Genomic DNA, 21,307 nt, shown 5'->3' with positions numbered 1-21,307 from the left:
CCAGCAACGTTGGGATTGTCTCATTTTTAAGTGCTTGGTTTTGCAACTTTGATGATGTTCTTCAGCACAAGAGTATTTCTGTGTGCTTGTGCAGTGCAGATTAGGGCACTGCGTCAGTGCTATCTGGATCCAAGCCGGTCTGCCATAGAGCCACCTCTAATGTGAAGACAACATTTCTCTCACCTGAAGTGTACATTGGGGCAAAGCTACATAATACTCGTGAGGCGCTCAGAGAACACAGCAGTGAAAGAAATAACACCCTACCTACTGCTCGTGCTGTGGTCAGGAAGAGATTTGAAACACTGAGCACAGCCATGGCACTGCCCTGGAGGAAGGGGAGAGCTGTCTGGCTGGAGGACAGGCCATACAATCACCCATCACCCCCTCATTTGTGTCCCATTCTTCTTGCCAGCTCCCTCTTGTATGGCTGACTCTTCCCTTCTTCTTAGGACAGTTGTTCAAACCCCAGAAAGCGTACGTCTGTAGCATTCACTGCTGTATTTCTTCATATGCAAGCAGAAAAAGATGTGGTTAATTTTTCACTTTGTTGCCCTTATGCCTCACGTCAGTGCTCAGCTGAATCGGGGTTAGCGCAGCCAAGGCCAGAGCCCCAGATTCCCGTCTCAGTTCTGTTCTGCAGAGCCGCAGGAACAGGGAAGCAGGCAGAGCCCGCTGCACACAGCCTTCCCGTTGCTTGCAGCCTGGGAGGAAGTTGGAGATAAAGTCCTTTATTGCATCTGAACCAGAATAAAATGTCTTGGACTTTCAGACTGACTCTGTATATACAGTGTGACCATTTCTCTCTGGTGATGAGCGATAGGATGCAAGAAAATGGAATGAAGCTGCATCAGGAGAAGTTCAGAGTGGACATTATCAAAAGGATCTTCACTGAGAGGGTGGTCGGTCACTGGAACAGGCTCCCCAGGGAAGTTGTCATGGCACCAAGCATGTCAGAGTTCAAGGAGCGTCTGGACAATACTCTTAGTCATATGGTTTCAGGTAGCCCTGAGAGGAGCAGGGAGTTGGACTTGATGATCCATATGGGTCCCTTCCAACTTGAGATGTTCTATGATTCTATGAACTCACTGCTGCTCTAAGAGCTATTCCGAGTGTTTCACAGAAGGAAGAAACTCTTACTTTCTTACTACTTTAGTTACTAGTTTCAAAAATAAAACTAGAGCAACAAGCTGTTCAGCATAACAAAATCCTGGTCATGGGAGCTATGAAGTGAAGCACTTGACAAAGCACAAAGGAATCTGTAATTTAAACACAAGCTGGAACTGGATGTTATATAGAAACTGAAGTGATACACAGAGAGCAGAGAGCTACCTCTCTGGTCCTGACAAGGAATGCTCAGGCAAAAATTGTCTCTCTGCTCTTGCAGGTTCATGATATCAAATTTCAAGCTCCAACTTTGGAAGAAAAGGAATCATGGATAAAAGCTCTTAATGAAGGGATCAATAGAGGCAAAAACAAAGTATTTGATGAGGTAAGAGAAACAGTCTTCAAAGTCCTGTATTTCTGTGTCAGTTCTCATCCACTGCTTTTTTAACTGAAAGCAGAACTTGCCCAGGCCCTTGTGCTCCCTGTCCTTCCTGCGTGCCAGCCATGGTTGAAGGAAAGAGAAAAATAGTATTCAAGGCAAATCAGGTTGCATCTCTGCAGGCTGGGAGCTTTTAGCCACTTCAGTTCCCAGCCTAAGAAGGTAGAACATGTAGAGAGCCCTTTGCACAATCCTACATCTTGCTGCCTTTCCCTCTCTCCTGGCCAGGCTTAGATGAAGGGAGGCAGGGGCAGCTGGTTGAGTGTGCTGGACGGATGGTCTGTGCTGCTGAGAGCTAACGTCTCACCCAGAGGTGCACGGGGGCACAAGAGCTCACCAAAGTCAGTGGGAGATGGTCTGGTGGCTTCAGCAGGTTTGGGATCAGCGAATGCAGGGGTGTTCCCCAATCCTGACAGAAGCGGCTGGTGCAGAGAAGCAGCTGCAGCGCTGAGTTGTGTAAAGCTGGGGCTGCAGCCCGGAAAGACTCGTCTTCCCTGTGTTGCTGTGATCCTCAGCACCAAGCAGCCTGGTAATGGAGGTATTTGGTTAGGACATAGCCCAGTCTTCAAGACTGGAAAAATCTGAAGTGACTCAGTCCACCAGCTATTCCGCCTGCAGTCTGGAGAGAAGTCTGGTGGAAAGTTACTCCATGGCCCCGGCCAAACCTGACTGGCTCTCAGCTGGCCCCAGCACACCTGCACTCTCAAATTCTTCTCCCATCCTGCTGCACAGAGGGAAGGATGAAAATTGCACATTCTAGAGCCTGACTAACCTTGCCCGGCTCCCTGTTAGCTGGTAAATCAGCCCTGAACCAAACCAAAGGAGCAGCATCTATTCTGCAGTTGTTTCAGTAACTGAAAGGAAGCTCACAAAACCACCATCATGGGAATGAAACAAGAACAAGGGGACGAAGCAATTGGCAAGATCTGTTTAGCAATGGAAGCCAAAGCAATGAGTAAAAGTTTTGAGAAAAAGGCTAAGTGCTGCAGGTACGGTGCTAGAGATAGAAACTCTGAGAGCTTGGGCTTTGCTTTTATTCAGCAGAGGGCAAAAGCAGGAGGAGAGGCTGGAACATGCTCCTTTTTTGCCTCGGCAAATGGCACTCAGTGTCAGTTTTTTGCTGGCAGTGGGATGTAGCGGTTCCTCAGGCCCTTGGACTGAGTGGGAAGCAGCACATGGAATTAAAGGGACCAGCCAGGACTAGCAGTAGCCTGAGAAGATAAAACCCAGCAGCAGAGAGTTTAGCAGCCAGGTCTTCTCTCATGTTTCAGCGGGTGGGAGATGTGATGTCCTGTAATGCAGTGCTGCTCAGCCTTTGCTGGAGGGACCCCACACCAGCTCAGAGCTGCCTGGAGGGGCCCAGCACGTGGCTCACCGGTGGGCAGTGAGCTCTGCACACCCCCTCGGCAGCACAGCAAGGTGGGATCTCAGGTCACCTCCCTGCCCTGTGGCCTGGGGTTATCCTCCTTACGAGGATTCGGGTTCTCAGAGGGAGCCAGCCTCTAGTTCTCATTCATTCCAGTAAGGATCAGACCTCAGATTTAAAGCATTTCCACAGAAGCCAGGCACAAGCTAATGGGTCAAGCCCTCAGCTGGCTTGGATTAGCTGTTCTCCACTGAAAGAGCTGTAAAACCACTCTGCCATATCAACCATGTATTGGGACCCATTTTTCCCTTTAAATCCTATTTCACCCTCGCCAGCTTTCCTATTTTACAAACTTGTGGTACAAAGGCCAGCAAACCAAGGACACGCTGACATTTCACCATCCCCGGTCACTGGTGTTGCCCCTCTGTGTGGAGCAGGCTCCAGCCCTCAGCCATCGCAGCATGGGTGGGCAGTCACAGAGCCAGCACAGAGAAATACCTGCCAGGGGGCTGGGACCTCCCTCCCCACGTGTGGGAGACAGTGGATTTCTCATCTGATTCCAGGAAATAAATTTGTTAATTCAGCTAGAGTTGCTATTAATCCAGGTCACTGCTCACACCTTCTCTTCAGGATCCTGCAGTCATTAGAGCTGTAGAAGGGAAGGTCTGTAACGAAGCGCTGCTGATACAGTTCACAGCCAGGTCACAGTTATTAATGAGCTTTCACCTCTGAGATGGCAACAGCGATTTCGGTGCTGTGCTCTGCCACATGCAGGAGCTGGTCCAAGCCCAGGCTGCAGCGAGGACAACAAAGCTGCCTTGTGTCCTTCCTTCCCTGCCCCTTAGGTAGAGGGGAGGTTAGCTGTCACAAACCTCTGAAAGTTGGATGCTTTGCTTTGGAGTGTCTGTTAGATAAACATGGCTCTATATAGGACAGATACCTTAAATATCCATCACGTACACGCAGGGCTTTGCAGGCATGCTGTAACTAAGGTCTGAGGCAAAGACTGTAGCGGTGAAATATTCATCCAAACGCTGCATCCCTTCATGTGTGACAGTGAGAACTTTGCAGACATATCTTGAGAAATTAATGACCCTCTTCCTTTTTTCTCTCCCTCCTCCTCCCCCTTTTAAAGGTGAAAGTAGACGAGAGCCTTTCCTTGGACCACGTAACTCGTGACAGAGTGAAAATGACCCACGGACGCAGGCCACCCACAAGAAGTCACCTCAAGGAGGTAAGTGCACCCCCCTGGGGTGAGCCATCTCCCCAGCTGGGATCACCAAGAGCTGATCCTTCCACTTAGGTACAAAACCCCAGGGCAAACCCCAGGTACAGACAGCCCAGAGAGAGCTGACAAGGGAAACAGCTTCCTCTGGGAACGACTGCGCCAGCACCTCTCTAACGAAGCGCCAGGTTCCCATAGATCTGTAGCTGCTGCAACACGTTACGATATATTTAGCCTTCCATAACTCAGGAGCTTCTTCACCGTCTGGTGAGAGCCCTTATAGTTTCACTTTAATCAGAAGAGACTGAAGCTGCTATATTTATTTTCTAAGAAGTGATGATTTTGTAGCCACAGTGGTCTAAAGGTAGAAGAACTGCACGGTCTGTGGGGAGAAGCTGTATTTTTTATTAAGCTAACTGGAGAAAACAGACAAGCTTTCAAGCTTACAAGCCCTTCCTTAGGTCTGAAACAGAATACATTATTCTCCCAGGCAGTTTTATGGACTAGCCTGTCTGCTCTTAACTGATTTTCTGGGTCTGTTACTTAAAAAAAAAAAAAAGAAAGAAAGAAAAACCACCACAAAATAAACCTGCAGTTCATTTCCATGGGAGAGGTTCTTACTAATGTTTGATTCCTGTGATTTATGAAAAAATTTCCCCAGACAGATTGATATTTTAGCAGAGCATTAATCTCAACCAAGGAAGGTTTTTAAATCAAATCTTCTTTCTTCAAACTTCCAAGACTCTGACTTATGTGCCTGCACAGCACTCAGATGACCCTCGTGCAGAAAATGAGATGCCCTGAGACTTTTTACTTTGCATAGAAATGGAGGGAGAGTGTATCTTCCAGAGAAATGCATGGGAATGAATCATAGATTCCCATCCACTCCTCCAGAAAACCGCAGAAGAAAACATGACAAAAGTCACAGCAGCAATAGTGTGGATTCTCTGTTGCCTAATATGGGTCTGGTAAGGTAGGAAGCCCTTCCCTAGGCACTAAAAAGCTCTCTCTCCCCTACTCAGCTCACTATATTTATGAGATACCTCCAGTATTAACATCCGTAAGGCCTCTCACCTTCAGCCAAATTCAGGGAGAAACTAGCTTACAAATTCAGAAGGAGGAATGAGGGGAAAGGGAGGGGATAGAGCCTGCAGAAAGATGTGTATCACGGCTGCTGGCTGCAGTATCGTGAAGGAAATGGGATGAACGATGATTTTCAGTGTCAAAGCAGGCCAGGTGAGGACGGGTCAGGGCCAAGCCGCCAGGATGCAGCTTGCCTCCGTCTCTCTGATGGGCTGGAAAGACAACGAGAGACTTTAACTAAACTCTCTTCACTGCAGGAGTCTGGCCCTGGCTGCAGCTATGCCTTTGTGTGGTTTTGGGTTCTCTCACATAGGAACTGTCACCGCATTTGTCCCTCTGGGGCACTGAGCTTACCCACTGCAACGTCTTTACTAAGTCCATCCTTTTTAGGAAACCCCCCCTACTAGAGTGATTTGCACACAGTCTGTGGTTTGAAGGAGGTTTAACCAGATGAGGCTTGGCCCCAGTGAGACAGGAATGACATCAGGTTGGAGGAAGCAAGCAGGAGGCAGTGGTATTACAATAGTATCCCTGGCCAAGCGATCTAAAGATCAACTTGTTTTATACGGTCACGTAACAATAAGACAGTCCCAGAAGCAGAAAGCAGGTGTGCTTTGGGTAGGCATGTTGTAAATGAAGGGAGTAGAGGGTTCCAGCTACCACAGAATAAAGAATTAAAATATGGCAGAGCTCAATGCTTAGCACTGACAGGAAAACTAAGAAATAAAGTTATCGTGGTACAGACTTTTGAGATGTTCTTCTCAAAGGAAGTAGTAAAATAGGTTCTGTGCTTTTGTCCTAATTCTTGACTGCTTATGGTTACTGTCTTTGGTATTCTCATGCAAGTTGCTGCACTATCAGGCAGAAAATAACTTGGCAGCAAAATGCTCATGACGTTCACGTAACGTGTTGGTCTGGGGAAAAAGCAGGGCTATGCAGAGGGATGGAAGTGCTTCACGATGCATTCAAGATTTACTGCAATGTACGTGATTTGACACGACTTTCTTCTTTGTTGGGTGAAATGTTTGGTATTTGTGATTATCATAGCTCATTGAATTTTAGCATAGCAGATCACATTGGGTTTCACTTATTAGATTAATGCTGGTAGAGCTGGCTGCTGCTCTTAGAGGGTAGCACAGGGTGGTGCTGCATGGAAGAAGTGCAAGCTCCATAGATTGCTCTTGAGCTATAGAAAAAGCTGCTCTTAAGAGCACCGAGTTTGTGGTCAGATTCTCCTTGCATTTTCAACAGATTTAAAAGTATAAATGGGGTGGATGTGTGAAACAGCAACTCCTCGCTTGCCATGCTGGTTGTGAGGGTCTTGTATTTTAACTTGAAGTTAAAGGATGGAGCACAGGATTAACGATGGGATAGATGTTGAAAAAGTTCTCTCTTGTGTTTCAGGCTGCCAAGTCTACATCAGATGGTATCCTGCGACTAGATCTGGATGTAGTGGACAATGGACCACCAAACTCTGATTCCACTATCAGCGAAAATGACAATGCGCCACCTCAGAAAGAAACTCCAAAGCCGCCAATGCCACCTATAAAACCCACTGGCACAAAAGAAAACCAAGATGCAGAGAACAATGTTCCTGACCAGGAACATAAAACACCTCTGTCTCCTCCGATGCCTCCAGAAAAGAAGCTTAAGGGAGACATAGCATCAAAGGACAATGTAAATGCCAAGGAGAAGGACTCCCTAAGTCCAGAGGAGAATGTGGAAGGATCCCAAGCACCAGGTGAGGAGAACAGAGAGAACCTCACTGAGGTCAGCAACAGGGGTGTAGCAAAAGCTCCAATTCCTCTTCCTAAGAGTGTGCCAGACAAGCTAAAAGTAGCTTGGGACCAACCAGTCCCTGATCCTAAAAACACAGACTTGAAATCATCAGGAGGTAGTAGCAAAGACAACCTTGCTGAGATTGTCACTGCAGATGTTACAAAGCCTCCTGTTCCTCCTAAGATTCTGTCGGAAAAAATGCTAGCCACAATGAACTCCAGCCATGGTGACCTGGAAGCTGAGGGCTGCGAAGACCTGGAGTCTGGCAGCTCCAAGCTCCCGGTGAACGGGATCGCAGCCAGAGAAGTAGCAGAGTTCACATCCCCAACAGTTGAAACTGAAGAAGGAAATGGGAGAACCTCTGCCGAGAAGGAACAGCAAACTTCAGCAGAAGAGACAGAGACTTCCTTAGCTACAGAAACAGGCAATGAGAGTGTACAAGCAACTACTGAGAAGAAAGAGTCTGCAGAAAGCACTTCAGGTCTCAAACTTCGCAGTTCTTCTCTTGGAGACTTGCTGTCTGATTCCAAAAATACACAGAGAGCACTTCCAGGCCAAGGTTTCCTGAAGGATTCTCATCATTGCTTAGCTAAAATGGAGGAGAAAGTTGCTAATGAAAGGGAAAAGGCAGAAAAACTTCTGCAGAAGGTTTTACGTGAAGGGTTGGAACAGGCCCAGGAGGGGAATGGACCCCCAGTGATGGCAGAGACATTGCTCAATGAGGCAGTAGAACAACTTCGGCAAGCTACACAAGTTCTGCAAGAAATTAAAGGTCTTGGAGAACTGAAAAAAGAAGCAACACAGAAACAGAAAGAAAAGCAAAAGGATCTAGTGACTCTTTACAGGAGAAGTGCTCCCTGACATACTCTTCAAAGAGACTTCTTTCTCAAAATCAAAGCTAAACCTTTGCCATTTATGATTTATACCATTGCTAGGCCAGTGTTTAAAAGGTGGTGTTTTGCTGTGCACACACCATGTTTATGGGACAGAATTGAGCTTTCAGTTATAGCATCTTTCTCTCTTTCTTCATGCTGTACATACCAGTCCAGTTCTAATCCTCTTAGCACAGCAGAAGGTTACAGGACATTGAATGGTTTCGAAAATGTGAATGCTCTCTGAGGACTCTGTCCAAAGTCCTTTCAATGGATCAGGCCTTAAAAATTCCTGGTAATCAAACCAAGCCAGATTTCTGAAAGGAGCGGAATGGCTATTCTAGCAAAAGCCCCTGTCTATGTATTTACAGACAAGCGGATACCAGATTGCACTGGCACCCATCGGGTTTTCCCAGTTAAATCATTTAAGGGTAAATGTGGTCAGTGTTTGTTCACTTGTTGGCAAGGTTTCCCAGACCACCTGGTCCAGTGACATCTAGGAATGTAAAGATGTATGGTTTAATCTTCTCCAAAGATACTCATAAAACCACATCCACAGTTAAAAAGTGACCTCACACAGAGGCAAACAAAACTGGCCAACTCCTGACTACAGGGAGTGTCCTCAGATCTGGAGCAGCTGTATGCAGGCACTCTTCTGAGTCTGGCTGTGCAGAGCTTTAGGTGTGCTAAGCACTGCCTAAGTGAACGCAATTCTCAGTGCATCATTGCCAGGCGAGTATTAATTGTTCCTGTTTCATTAATAGGGAAATTGAGGCAAAGAGGTTACACTTGGTCTTTGAAGGAGCGTCTTCTAGAGCACAACGGGTTTATTATTGAGCACCATACCTATCTGGTAACTGAATCCCCTCATCATTGTTGGGAACAAATAGCCAGGCGTTTGGAGAACTTGTGTCCAGGAGATCCCCAACAGCTTCCTAAAAGAGCTGTCGCTAAGAAGCTTTAGGGATGTGTGTTCCCTTAGCTGTAGGCTCGCTCCCTGTGTTGTCCCGGGATGTTAACTGACAGGAGCACGCACACAGGCAGCGGGTCTGGATAAGATCCCTCTTCCTACTTAACACGTCTCTACCTGCTGTGTCCTGGCTAGCCTGAGAGCCATGGTTTGGCACAGACGTCAGTAATTGGAGTACATGGAGGGAAAGGCATTTTGCACGCACAACTCTGGGGCTGGTCCCAGTGGCTTAAGTATATTAAAATAAAAATGCATCGCTACAGAAGGGTCTGAGGAAGGCACTGCAGAAGGCACCAGCACAATTCCCGCAGCTTCCCTGCCCACCTGCTGAAAGCAGCCACAGTTCCTGTGGTCTTTAGTGATTACAGCTGTGATAAACTCATGTCTTTGCACCGCTGCTGTATAGCCCGGTACATGAGCTGGGTCCCCTCCCCTATTCTCTATAGTTGCTCCGAGGAGAATCATATGACAGCCCAGAGGGCTTCTCCTTGACTTGAGCCAGACTCTGGAAGCACAGAAAAGGGCGATCTTCCCAGTCTGATTGTAAGGAGTGGCATGCTACCTAAGCTTTTTTCTCTTATTTACCAGCACTGCTCTCTTAGCTCACCCATTTATTTTTCTTCTGTTCTTTCTTTCATAATTCCCCAAGTTCCACAAGGCTGCAATAGGCTGCAAACACCTCCCATAGCAGCAGTCCAGTAAAGCTTCATCTGAGCATCTTCTTAGGCTAGGCAGTGGGCACTCAGGTCTGAGCACAGAAATGTTGGCTTTGGGCTTACAAATATCCTGGTTTTCACCACCCAGAGCCAGCAAGACAGTGACTAGAACTGGTGCTTCTGCTTCTTGATTAAACCAGCCTTGGTTTCAGTGGTCTGTCCCCCTCTCAAGACAGCCATAGATATCGCATGGGAATTCACCTGTTATTCTCTCACGTGGAAAATTCTACACAGTCAAACACTCAGGGCTCAGGTGCCAAAAAGCTTTACTTTTGAGTCAAAAAGTTTCTGATGTCCTAAGCCCACTCCCAGGCACACAGCCTGGAGCACACTCTGGATCTGTGTCAATTGCTGCTGTAGATTCAATGTGAACCCTGGGTCTTATTTGCCTTTCCAGACATACTTAGGACAAGGGCTAATAACACAGACAATATTCAGTGCCTATCTGCTATCGAAATGTATTTTTCTGCATGTGCACTTTTGTTTACCGAACACTGTGTGGTATGAATGTGAGCTGTCAGAACCTGGTGTGCACTGGAAGTCGAGGGACATCAGCTTCAGAGAGCAGGCAGGCTTTTGCAAGATGCAGTTCTGTAACACGAGATGAATCAGATGGGGAAAAAAACAGTTCACACTAACAGGAAGATACACAAACCAGAGCAAACTCTGGGTACAGGTTTAAGTCCCAAAACTGAAGCCAGTCCTAAACTCCAGAGTGGATGAATCAAAGCCTGGAACTGAAAACCCAGGAGAATGAGAACAGGTTATGGGATAGCTCAGTCCCCTAATTTATATACAAATGCTTTTGCTCTCACAGGTGTTTTCTCGTGGTGTGTTCTACGGATACCCATCTGGCAAAGCGTTGATGAAAATACCCAGACATCCCTATCTGTTACAGCCAAACCTACAGGATGTGCTTATATTTACTGTATATTTTTATATTATACTGAATATTCTAAAGAATAAATGTCTGACATTTTACTGAATACCCATCAGTAAGAATCCTAACAGATAAAAAACCCTGTATCTGTTTAGGAAATGGCAAGTTAAATCCTTTTACAAGCTACAGCTAATTACTATATTTGCTGTACTAACAGAACTTACTAGATTTGTATTATGTCTTGTAAATAGGTATAACTTAAGTGGAATCTCTGTAGCACCCAGTAACTCTACTGCTGAAACCGCTATGTTAGAGACTCTTTGTTTTTAACTATTTTTTCTAATAGGGTTAGCAGTTCATCCTAAAATGTCTAGCCCAGCTGTAAGACTGATTCACGTGGACTTTGCAGGAAAAAAACCATCATGTTCCTTCTGCAGTTTTCTCACTTGTTCTTCTCATTCTGGTCATGAGCCAGGCCCAGCCTAGGGCTAGAAACTGCCTCCTGGGGTGTTCTTACATGCTCCTCTGAAAATGGCAGTGCTGGCCAGAGTCAAAGACGGGATCCTGGTCTGCTCTGACCTCGTGCAGCAACTCCCATCTTCAGTGTACATCCTGCCACCACGCACTTTTGTTTAAATCTTCCTTTAAACTTACATTTAAACTTACATCTAATTTCTGGCTGCACTAAGGCTGTTTTTTTGTGCCTGAAAACCCTCTAGGCATGGAGCACTGGGGTGTGAGTCTGTATTTTGGGCTGTGCCACCAGTTTACATGTCTGTGACAGGAAGGAAGTGAGTTTGCAAGCGAGCAAATGTGGATGACTATCTGAAAAGCAGCTGCTGCAGCCCGTGGAAAGACAGCACTTTGTCTCCTGCTTGTAAAGAGCTTTGAGATTTGGCAATAAACCCCTCTTTTAAATATCAGCTGTTTAAGAGCCATTTGTCCTAAACAGGAGCAAAGAAGAGCCACCAGGAGCGGCACATTGTGGCTTTGCTGTGGAGGAGGGCACGCTGCAGAGGCTGTGGTCAGGCTGGGGTGAGCTAGATGCTGTGCTAACCACAAACCCAGAGGAAGGAGAAGCGCCGGGGGCTGTGGCTGGCACAGAGCTGGAGCTGCTGCTGCACACTGTGTAGTTCCAGAGTCATCCCTGCCCGCCAGCTTGGCTGCCCTGGCCAGAAAGCATGGCCAAGGCCAGGATCTGCTCCAGCTCCTTCTGGAAAGCAGTGGGAAGCATCCCCATTGCTGCAGACCTCACCAAGTGCAGTCTCCAGCAGTGCTGTCTGGGCTGCCCTTGACACCTTCATGTGGACTCTTTGGTGTCTACAAAATGTTGAGCTCACTCAGCAGTTGTCCCCTCGGTGGTGAGCAACACCACAGCCTTGTTGCTCTGCCCAGATGCCAGTAAGCTACAGGAAGATAAGAAGCTGGTACCATAGTGACTGCTTCCCTTCTGCGAAAACTGGGTAGAAACTGGTCAGTAGGTTCAAAATTTATGAGGAAGCAGGGAAAAGAGTGCAAGTATATGCACCATCCTATTGCACAAGCTTGGCTTCATTTGGGTAAAAAAATGTGCTTAGGAAACCTTCTAACCCCTTGCTGGGAAGGGGGTTGTTCCTCAAAGGAATCTCCAAGACACAGGGTTGATTTCTACAGATATACCGTAGAGAGAGGCACTCTTCCTCTCACACTAAGAAAACAGACAACACTCCACATTTTGGCCTTAAATTGATGCTGGTAAGGAAGGGTCTAGCACTATGTGAAACATGATTTAAAAAAACACAGAAGAAATCATAGATAGGACTGGCATATGAAACATTTGCCTGACTGCTTTTAATTCAATGGATAGTCATGGGTTACCGGTTCAAAGAGACTGTGTTATCATGTAATCTGAAATAGAAAATGCAGGTCCTAGGTTCCATCCAGTGATCCCACAGAACTCAATAATTTGCAACTGAAAGAGAGCAGAAAGAGCTCTTCCAGTCCCAGGGTGCCAAAAGATTTACTACAGCATTGGCTAGTCTACTCTGATGACTAATTATTCTTGCTATTAAAAAATGTGTGTTTTATCTTAAATATGAGTCATCAGCAGTGAAGCTCTCCAACATTTCCCCTTTCCAGCTTAAGAGTTAGAAAATTTGCAGGCACAGAAGATATCCACTGCGTTTAGAGAATCGAGATCCCTGTTTTGTTATGCTATGCAAGTTCACATACTTCAGAAAGCCAGTGCTTAATTTATTCCAGGAAACTTAGTCACCGTGTTCTTCTAGCTCCTTACCTCACAGCTAAGCAACCCACAATATTCCTGTGACAACCACTGACGTGATGTTACAAAGCATTAACGATTTCATTCTCAGCAGCAATCCTGCTGTCCGAGATCAATGCGAGGTACTTTAAGCCATGTATTTTCCATCCCCTCCTGGGTATCAGAGACCCAGTCCCACCAGTTTCACTCCAGAGAGCAGCTGGAGGCTTAGCCCTTGCATGTCCTGCTGTGCAGCCTTAGTCCCCTCTGCCTGAGCTAGCCCGGCTTGGCAGTTCAGAGGTTGTAAAACACAACATATGAGGAAACGGTGAAGGAATCCTACCTTAGTGCATCTTTGCTAAAGATGATACATAAAGCACATGTATTTACACCTATAGAAAAAAAAGAAAACTCTGGAAGATTACAAAATGCCATTTGTAAGAAGTTATTGCAGGAGGGATGGCTGTCAACAGCTTATCACATCGACCAGGTAAAGGGAAAAAAAGTCAGCTTCATTTGCAGCAAAAAAAGATTGAAGACTTCTATTTAGAAAAGTCTTCCAGGCCAGGGTGGATGTATTCTACAATGGGGTCCCCAAGAGGACCTCCATCACTGGGATTTCTTAAGAGCAGATAGGCAGGGAAGGTGGGTATATGTCACCCTCTTCCACATGGAAAGGTGGATGAAGCTGTTGCCTGAGTTCCTTCCCAGCCGTATGATTTCTGCAGGACATTGGCAGAAGCCTCAGCAACCAGACTCAGGGGCTAATAAACTCCACATGCTATTCAGGTCTTTAAACCCTGTTTTCCCTCTCACTGGAGAGCTGTGGGATGACAAAAGTCATGCCCTAGAAGCCCCCTGCAGACCCTGCTCACACCTCCTCTGAAATCTGCTCCAGATTTCAGTTCTCGTCTCTCCCCACTTTTCCATCTCATGCCACTTCTCTGCCAGAACAACCAATTCCTAGAAAGCTTGGCGCAGTGTTGATAGAAGCTGTCCATAAGTTTTAGTTGTGTCACTGCCAAGAAAACCTCCTTATTCCTCACCCCTGTCGGATTCACGAGCTGATTTCTACCTCCCCATAGGGGATAAGTTTACGCTTTGGAACATGGGCATTTTTCAAAGTCAGGAAATGAATTTTAAAATTATTTGCTCAAAATGAATGAATGGAATCAAAATGCTGGGAACCCAAGCTAGGACTACCTCCATTTTTTTTTTGACTAACAACACTATTGGTGGTTCTTTTACAGCATCTTCCAGTACGAAGACCTGAAGGCCGTGAATGAATTCTGCCTTGTAGTGCAGCCAGGAGAGAAAGGGGAGCTTTGCACCAAGCAGAATGAAGGCAAAGGCACAAAGCATTGAAGAGCCAGGCTCCAAACCCCTTCTTCTGCAGCAGATACTTTTATTTTTAATTGGTGCAGTGGTGACATTTTGCAGCAAACTTTAGATGACCTGAACATTAGATGACCAGATTAAGTGCTCCCAATAACAGCAAACAAACAAACAAAAAAGAGCCAGTTCTAAGAATATGTCCTTTGATGACTTTTCTAACCCTTAGCAGGGATAGGAATGGGCCTCCAAATCCTGTTTGGGTGATATGGCAGTTAAAGCACTATTACTCCTAGCCCATAAGCAGATAAAAAATACTGTGCAAATACTACAGATAGCTGTTAAATCTACCATATTGTTCATCTAAAATGAGAAATAAGAACTTGAAGTATTCTGGAGATGTTCTGGGGGAAAAGAATAAGCCATCTGGAGCAGAGACTGTAAGGGGGTGTACTGGAGTAAAGGTCAGAGGTAGGAAGAGGGCAAGAAGTGGGGAGGTAATGCTAAGTACTAGCTCCCATTCATGGGTAAAGATGTGACATATATGCAACAACAACAGACCCCAACTCTCCTTCCCCTCGGAACTACACAGCAGGGTTGTACCCAGAAATGATGATATTTGAAAGCTGGTTACTGGCTTTCCCTTAACGTTTATTGAAACATTTAATTCCCTCTTGTTCTCTAAATAGTTTCAGATGCTTGGTGAAATTTTAAACTATATTAATATTTTTCCCTCCCACCCAAAAAAAACCTCAAGTAGTTTTGGAGGAAAATTATTTTTTCCTTCCAGAGAAACCTACCTTGCACAGAAAAAAATGCTTAAAGGAGAAATGCTAATCAGTTTTAGATGCAAGTTATCTAGCACACCACTGCACACTGGGATACTTATCACTGAAACTGATAAAACACTAGAAGATCTCCAAAAGTCCAACAGATATGCAAGCCAGCATGACTAACTGGGTGAGTATCTGTGCAAACAAAACTGCAAGTTCCTTGGCTATTTCATTCGCAACAAGAAGTCAGTTTTGAAATACTGGCAAAATACTCCGGGTTTGTTTAGACCACATCACCATGACAGCAAAGCACTGCCCAGTTCTTCATGTATTGTACGTCTTTGCAAGAAACAGTGGTGAAGAGGAAATGAAGCTCAAAGGAAAAAACATGGCCAGATGTCACATGGGAGATCCCAGAAGATACAGAGTTGAACCTACGTAGTGTGGTGCCAGTCCCCAGCACGTGGATAACCCTCCTGTCCAAGCGACAGAGCCTCTGATCAGCTCTTTCTCTGGAGCAACACTGAATTTTCAATGGCATGGGTTGAATTTCCTGAGCAAGGCAAATAAATTCCACTTGTTTTCGAGTGCCAAGAACTAATGAACTTCTAAAAGGTCATCAGTTCAAACAATAGTTATGTATTCAAAAGACATTGCTCTCATCTTAGCCACAGTTTTGCTCTTCTATCCAGGCGGGTTCAAAACCACCCACCTCCAAGGGTGGAATCAGGGCCTCACAGGAATTGCTGGTGAGACATTTTCTGGCAAAACATTTTCAGGGCAAAACAGCAACCCAAAACCATTAACAGAGGACTACAGATGTGGAAAAGTGTCCTGTATTTAAAAAATGTACAAAATAAGCTTTGAAAAGTTGACATTTCAAAAGGGGACAGTTTTGCTCTGCAGCATGAAAACACAATTTCAACACTCTAGTTAATTTACAATTTTTAAAGTAATTTACCCTAAGGTTTTTAAAAGTATGAAATTACATATTTTGATGGAGCTCCTGTTATTGCTTCCTGTCTGCTTACAGAGGTTTTAAAATTTTTTTATTGGTTTTCCTTGCTCTAGATAGGGGAAGAGAATTCAAACCCTTGGGGAAGCTGAGAAGATGGGAAAGGTCTTTCAGTCCGACCTGGGCAGACAGAACAAGATCCCCGTGCATTTCATTCCAAATGGGGCACAGGGATCCAGCCTGGCTCCTCCGCTTCTCCAAGGAGCATAGTTTCATTCTCAGATGATCCAGTCAGGCCACGGGCTGTGGTCCACTTGTTTTGGCTCAAGACAACAGTAGCTGCACAGGTACGGGGTTGTTTTTTTAAATGTGGCTGTCACTGCCTGGAGAGAAAATGCCATTTTCTCAGACAATCACAGTAAACTTACTGATGTCAGAAGAAGCAGTCCCTAGGACTTCTTTAAGGAGCCTGGCCTCATTCCTGTGACAAGTCTGCATTCCAGCATGTCATGTTCTTCTGGTAAGCAGCTCGTTCAGAATTAAAGTATTTTCAGTGCTAAACACAAGAGAAGTAAATTCGGGGGCTTGCAGCCAAAGCCACCATTCCTATAGAATAGAAAGAGCACAGGCTGTTCTCTATAGCTCAGCACGCTCCTGCTCTGCTTGGGGAGGCAGAGGGTAACCTCCGCAGCAGCCCCGTCCCGGTAAGACATCGCCCCTGTGGACTTATGAGACATGTCAGCAGAATAGGAGGAATTCTTCGGCCTCCGAATCAGGACCCTTGGAGGTCCCCTCCCATTCACCACAGTGAATAACAGCAAATTGAAATGCAGCCACTGCCTACCCCAGTTTCCTGGCATTTAGCAGACACTTGCATCAGCTATTTATCACCAGTCTTGTACTACCCAGAGCTCCCAAATATTGCAACAAACTCCTTTAGGGAAGACCATGGTATCTGCATATGACACCATTAATACCGTGGGAATAGCATCTGGGTTTGATGATGTAATAGCCACAGACTGGTTCTGCACAAATACACTGGTGAGGGGAGCCAGCCCTTTGGATTTTGACCCCAAATTCTAGATTCATCAAACAGTGGCCAACAGTTTATTGTTTTTTTCCAGAGCGGCTAGGTGCTCGACTGAGTTAGTGTGGCTGTAACTCAGCTGTGTTACAAGCCATCTCTAGCAAGAAGGCACTGGAGCAGGAGGTAATTGAGGGTTGGCTCCCAGAGGGAATTTTCCCTTAAAAGGATAACTACATTGTCATGATGAAACCAGCCTGCTTCCATTGCCCGCAGAGCTTTTTGCAATCACGGCTGCCAGAGCTGGGAGCGGTGGCGAGTATTAACAGCAGACAGCTAGGAGCAGCAGGGCAGTGGCTGCTCCTTAAATGCCACAAGAACCCCGGCCTCTCTGAGCCATGCTCTCCCATGAAGGGCAGCAGGACATGCTGGCAGCCCCAGAAGGTCACTTCAGAGCCATGTAACAAGAGCCCAACTCCTACCAAAAGAAACCTAAAAGTGAGGGATTGCAACCAAAGTAACCAGCCTCACAAGAAGCACTTGCACTCAAAATCAGCAATATTTTCAGAGAGGGGCAGGCAGGATGCCAGCTGAAAGCGTACCAAGGCCATGCAGGAATTTTTCCAATTAAATATTTTTCCACCAGAAAATAACTGAAACCCCAGCTTTTCATTTGAGAGGCTGTGGAATGATTGTGATCAAAGCTCTTTAGATGGGATCAAGGAGAACGATCAGAGAGCAGAACCCTAGGGTGGCCTCTCGCCCAGCAGCAGGCTGCTGAGAAGGGAGAGCCCGGTTTAAGGCCAAGCTGTCCTCTGGAAGATTTAGACCAGTGACTTGAATCTCAGCTTCCCATAAGCCAGAGGAAACCGCCTAAACTCTAACACAGCCCCTGCTCCAGGCCCAAGATTCCTCCTTGTCCTCTGGACAGCCCACCCACCTGGAGCTTTGCACTGTGCTCTCCTGTGCAGTGCAGGAAGGGCTGCACTGTGGGTTTTACATGGAATGAGGCTGAAATGGGAAAGGCAGGGTTTGGCCCAGCTGTAGTGGCAGGCACCAGTTCTCACCTCAAAGCTAAAGCCTCCCTATGCAGATTTTGGGTGAGGTTTTCAAATCTGACTCATGCTCGTGCGGTCTCTAACACAGAACAACCCACCCATCATGCTGCAAGAGAAGGAACCAGGACCCAGTGTTTCCCTGCACCCTGACGAGCGGACAAAATATGCACAAGTGAGCAACAGCCAGGCCTCAAGTGAGAAGAGACTCCTGAGCTGGCAGTACAACAAAGGTTCACACAAAGTAAAACACCATCCCTTCCTCTGAGGACTAGCAGCCTACAGAAGCCCATGTAGTTATAGGCTTTATACTACAGTGGGAGGTCAAGGCACGGGACAGAAGCCCAGAGGGCTGGTGAGACAGATTTCTGGTCACCAACAAGCCATCATCGCTGGAAGCAGGATCTCCTAGCACTGAGCACCTTTAAGAAACAGATCATCAGCAACTCCCTCCAGACCACAGCGGTCAGCTCAGGAGCTGCAGTAACTCTGCAGCTGTTCCCAGCTCTGCCTGGTGGTTGCTTCATCTTGTCCCAGCCCGTTGCTACCCCTGTGAAGCGTCCACTTGAAATAGTCCCATTTCAGGAACTCCACAAGCAGCCATGGAGATTTAGCACACTTCCTCTTAGCTTTAGGGGGAGAAAGCTTTATTTCTTAATCAGTCTTTTTCTGTAGAGAGAAGTATTAAAAGCTTTAGCAGGGTTAGTGTGTTAGTGCCGATAAACAGAAACTCATCCAGACATTAACAGCAGAAAGCTGGAGAATTACAGGTGGCTACAGGCACAGACTGGTTGCCATTTGGCTTTCCTCTTCTATGAGTAACAGCATGAAAATGAGTCAGGCTCTATAGCTGAGTCACAGCAAGTGAATATGAACTTCCTCTTCAGACCAGGAGAACCTGGGCAGGTGGAAGAAGAGCTCTGTATATTCTTCTGCCCTAGATAAACACAGCACGGTGTGTCCATGGAGCTGTGCAAGTCCTGCTCCAGGGCCTGGGATCTGCAAGCCTGTCCCAAAGGAAGACCCAGTGGTGGAAACATGATAAACATATGACAACATCTGCCTTCTGTTTCCTGTGCTCTGCACAGATTATGTCTCTCTCCAGATAACCCTGTCCTTCTCAAAGAGAAAGCTGGGGTTTGTGCTTTTTAAATGCTACTGAGACCAGCTACAATTTGAATCAGCTCATTCTATATCTGTTCTCAGACCACGTGCATCACCACATCTCAGCATCATCGGCTAGACACTCAAGCAATGGGATTACACATCTGCCCAGGGTTGTTTTTTTCCCCCATCCCTCCTTCTACCAGCCAGAAGCAGGACAAACGCCTTCTGCATTCACGTGTGCTCTCTCCACAAACAGAGTGGAGCTGATGCCCAGCTGAGCTCCCCCACCTCCTCTCCACTGATGTCATTATTTTCCATGTTGCTTGTTGTGCCCAGATGTGAGAAAGCCCCTGGAACGCAGCAGCTCGTGTAGGAGCTGTTCCTGCACTGATCACCAGCGGCTCTAGCAGCAGACTTTAAAGGGAAGCCTGGTGGGCTGCAATAAAATAAAAGTCATCAGCCTGCGATTTGACATCAGCAGAGCTCCTTGGAGAGCACATGAGTCCGGCTGCTGTCCCAGCCCCCTCCCCCTGCCTCCAATTCCAAGACCATGAAATTCCTCATTAGGCTTGGAACAAAACTCTTTCGGTGCACTTGCATGTGGCTGGAGGCAGAGACAGATGTTTCGGGCTCTGGAGGAAAATTGCTGAGAGAGAAAAATTAAAGGCTTCCAAAGCTGCACTGCTGCTTCCTGACAGTGTGCTCTCCTGCTCCTGTTGCACACCATGGTTTACCATGGTCTCCAAGAAGAAGGGACCGATGGCATCACAGCTTAGCGACCCTTTGCTTCCACTTTGCTTTTATTAAGTCCTCAAACATAAGATTTTTTGTTTCACTTCAAATTTTGCATTGAGTCCTACAGCATGATGTAAGAGCAGCTCAGGGCTACTCTGGCAGTAGGTTTCAGCACTTCAGGTTTACGGTTATAAAATCCTACATCTCAGCTGCACTTTTGTCCTGAAACAGGCAGGGAAGAGATTGCCTTTAGGAGCCAGACAGTCCTCAGAGGCCCAGGAAGCAGAGGATCCTCCCTCTTTTTACACATGCAGGAAAGAGAGAATAAAAACATTGCCTGCAGGCATGTCAGCAAGGGGATTAGGTTTCAGTGTCCGATTATGGCTTGGTTTATACGATGCAACCATTCCCACCTCCCATAACCAAACACTTGCTCAGCTAACCATCACATTTGAACCAGGGAGGGTTAGGACCCCAGCTCCATCACACCATTTCTCAAATTCAAGAAGGATTTTCTGCCCTTTTGATCCTTCCCTGCTACACTTTCTTTCCTTCACAAAGTAAATGTTTTAAGAGTGTCCTAGTCTTATATTCCTGGTTTTGAAAGACCAGCCTCCACTCTTCCAGTAGGGTGTACAGTTCAAAGCAAGGCCGGGATGACCACCATGACCTGATCTTCACTGTGAAATAGAGGTTGTCACACCAGTAAACTCCCAGCTACTGCTCAAACCTCTCATGCATTAAGAGTGTTTAAACACAATGGGCTCATATAGAACTTCTTCAGCAAAGCATCACAGAAATAATGGCTTCCTCCCCCATATGGTATTTTGCTAAGATATAATTCAGGTACAAGTGATACTTAGCAGGTATTTTTTTGCTTCTCATGTATTCCTGCAGGATAGATGTCAGCCCAGTTCTCCACAGTTGGAAGGAGAATATACTGAGTTGGAAGATGTAGTGAACTCATGTCAGCCAGCTTATGTGAAGGTCAGAGATCAACAGGAGTGACCTGATCGTCAGGAACAACCGCGGCCACTGTGCTAATTGAGTGTAAGCTTCACTTTCAAAGCTACATAGAAGCTTAAGCCCATTTGTCTTTTCAAGGGATTTAAAGGCCTATTGGCTTTGGGAAGTGAGAGTGACAGGAGAGGGGAGTTCAAAATCACCAGTCGAAACTTCCAGTTGCTGTTAACATGGACTGACCTATCTGTGTCAACCCCATGCAGCAGCATCTTGCCAGGCAAGACTCACTCACCCACCCTCTCTGACATTTCCTGGCTTCCTCGAGACTTTTCCTTAAAAACAAACAAACAAACAAACAAACAAACAAAACCTTCAATTACTCTGAAGTGTGGTTTCCTCCCAATCTCATAACACTGGATTGTTCCTAAGCCCAAAACAGAGAACATCACTTTGTGATACAGGCTGCTTCCTGAGCTAGGAGCAACAGCTCTGCTGAAACACCTCATTCTGCGTTGTCTGAAACACTACACAGGATGAGCAGAGTCTGGGAAGACAGGAAAAATGGAATTACAGGCTCGTGAAATGGACACTGACAAAAACCTGAAGTGTTGAGCTCACTCACATGCCGTCTGTGTTTAATCCAGTCATCAGACAGTCTCTGTTTAACTAAATATTTGACTTCAGAAT

The 21,307-nt window shown here is 46.2% G+C and overlaps 1 protein-coding gene across 2 annotated transcripts in view; it reads left to right on the top strand.

Moving 5' to 3' along the window:
- The window catches only part of PLEKHO2 (pleckstrin homology domain containing O2), a 29,430-nt gene extending 18,076 nt beyond the window's left edge, over nt 1-11,354 (top strand). Inside the window, exons 4-7 of one of the 2 annotated variants that reach the window (XR_012624859.1) lie at nt 1,385-1,489; nt 4,045-4,143; nt 6,622-8,600; nt 10,372-11,354. Coding sequence is in view for 1 of the 2 variants with exons in the window: in XM_074837437.1 (XP_074693538.1) it covers nt 1,385-1,489; nt 4,045-4,143; nt 6,622-7,857 (1,440 nt within the window). In the remaining variant the exon portion in view is untranslated. Of the gene's footprint in view, nt 1-1,384; nt 1,490-4,044; nt 4,144-6,621 lie in introns of both variants that reach the window. The other variant, XM_074837437.1, reaches the window with a different exon arrangement.
- The last annotated feature ends 9,953 nt before the right edge of the window (nt 11,355-21,307 follow it).

This window comes from Strix aluco, chromosome 12 (genome assembly GCF_031877795.1).
Source record: "Strix aluco isolate bStrAlu1 chromosome 12, bStrAlu1.hap1, whole genome shotgun sequence".
NCBI classification, from domain to species: Eukaryota; Metazoa; Chordata; class Aves; order Strigiformes; family Strigidae; genus Strix; species Strix aluco.
The sequence above is the reverse complement of the archived record's forward strand: the minus strand, read 5'-3'. Positions and strand labels throughout refer to the sequence as shown.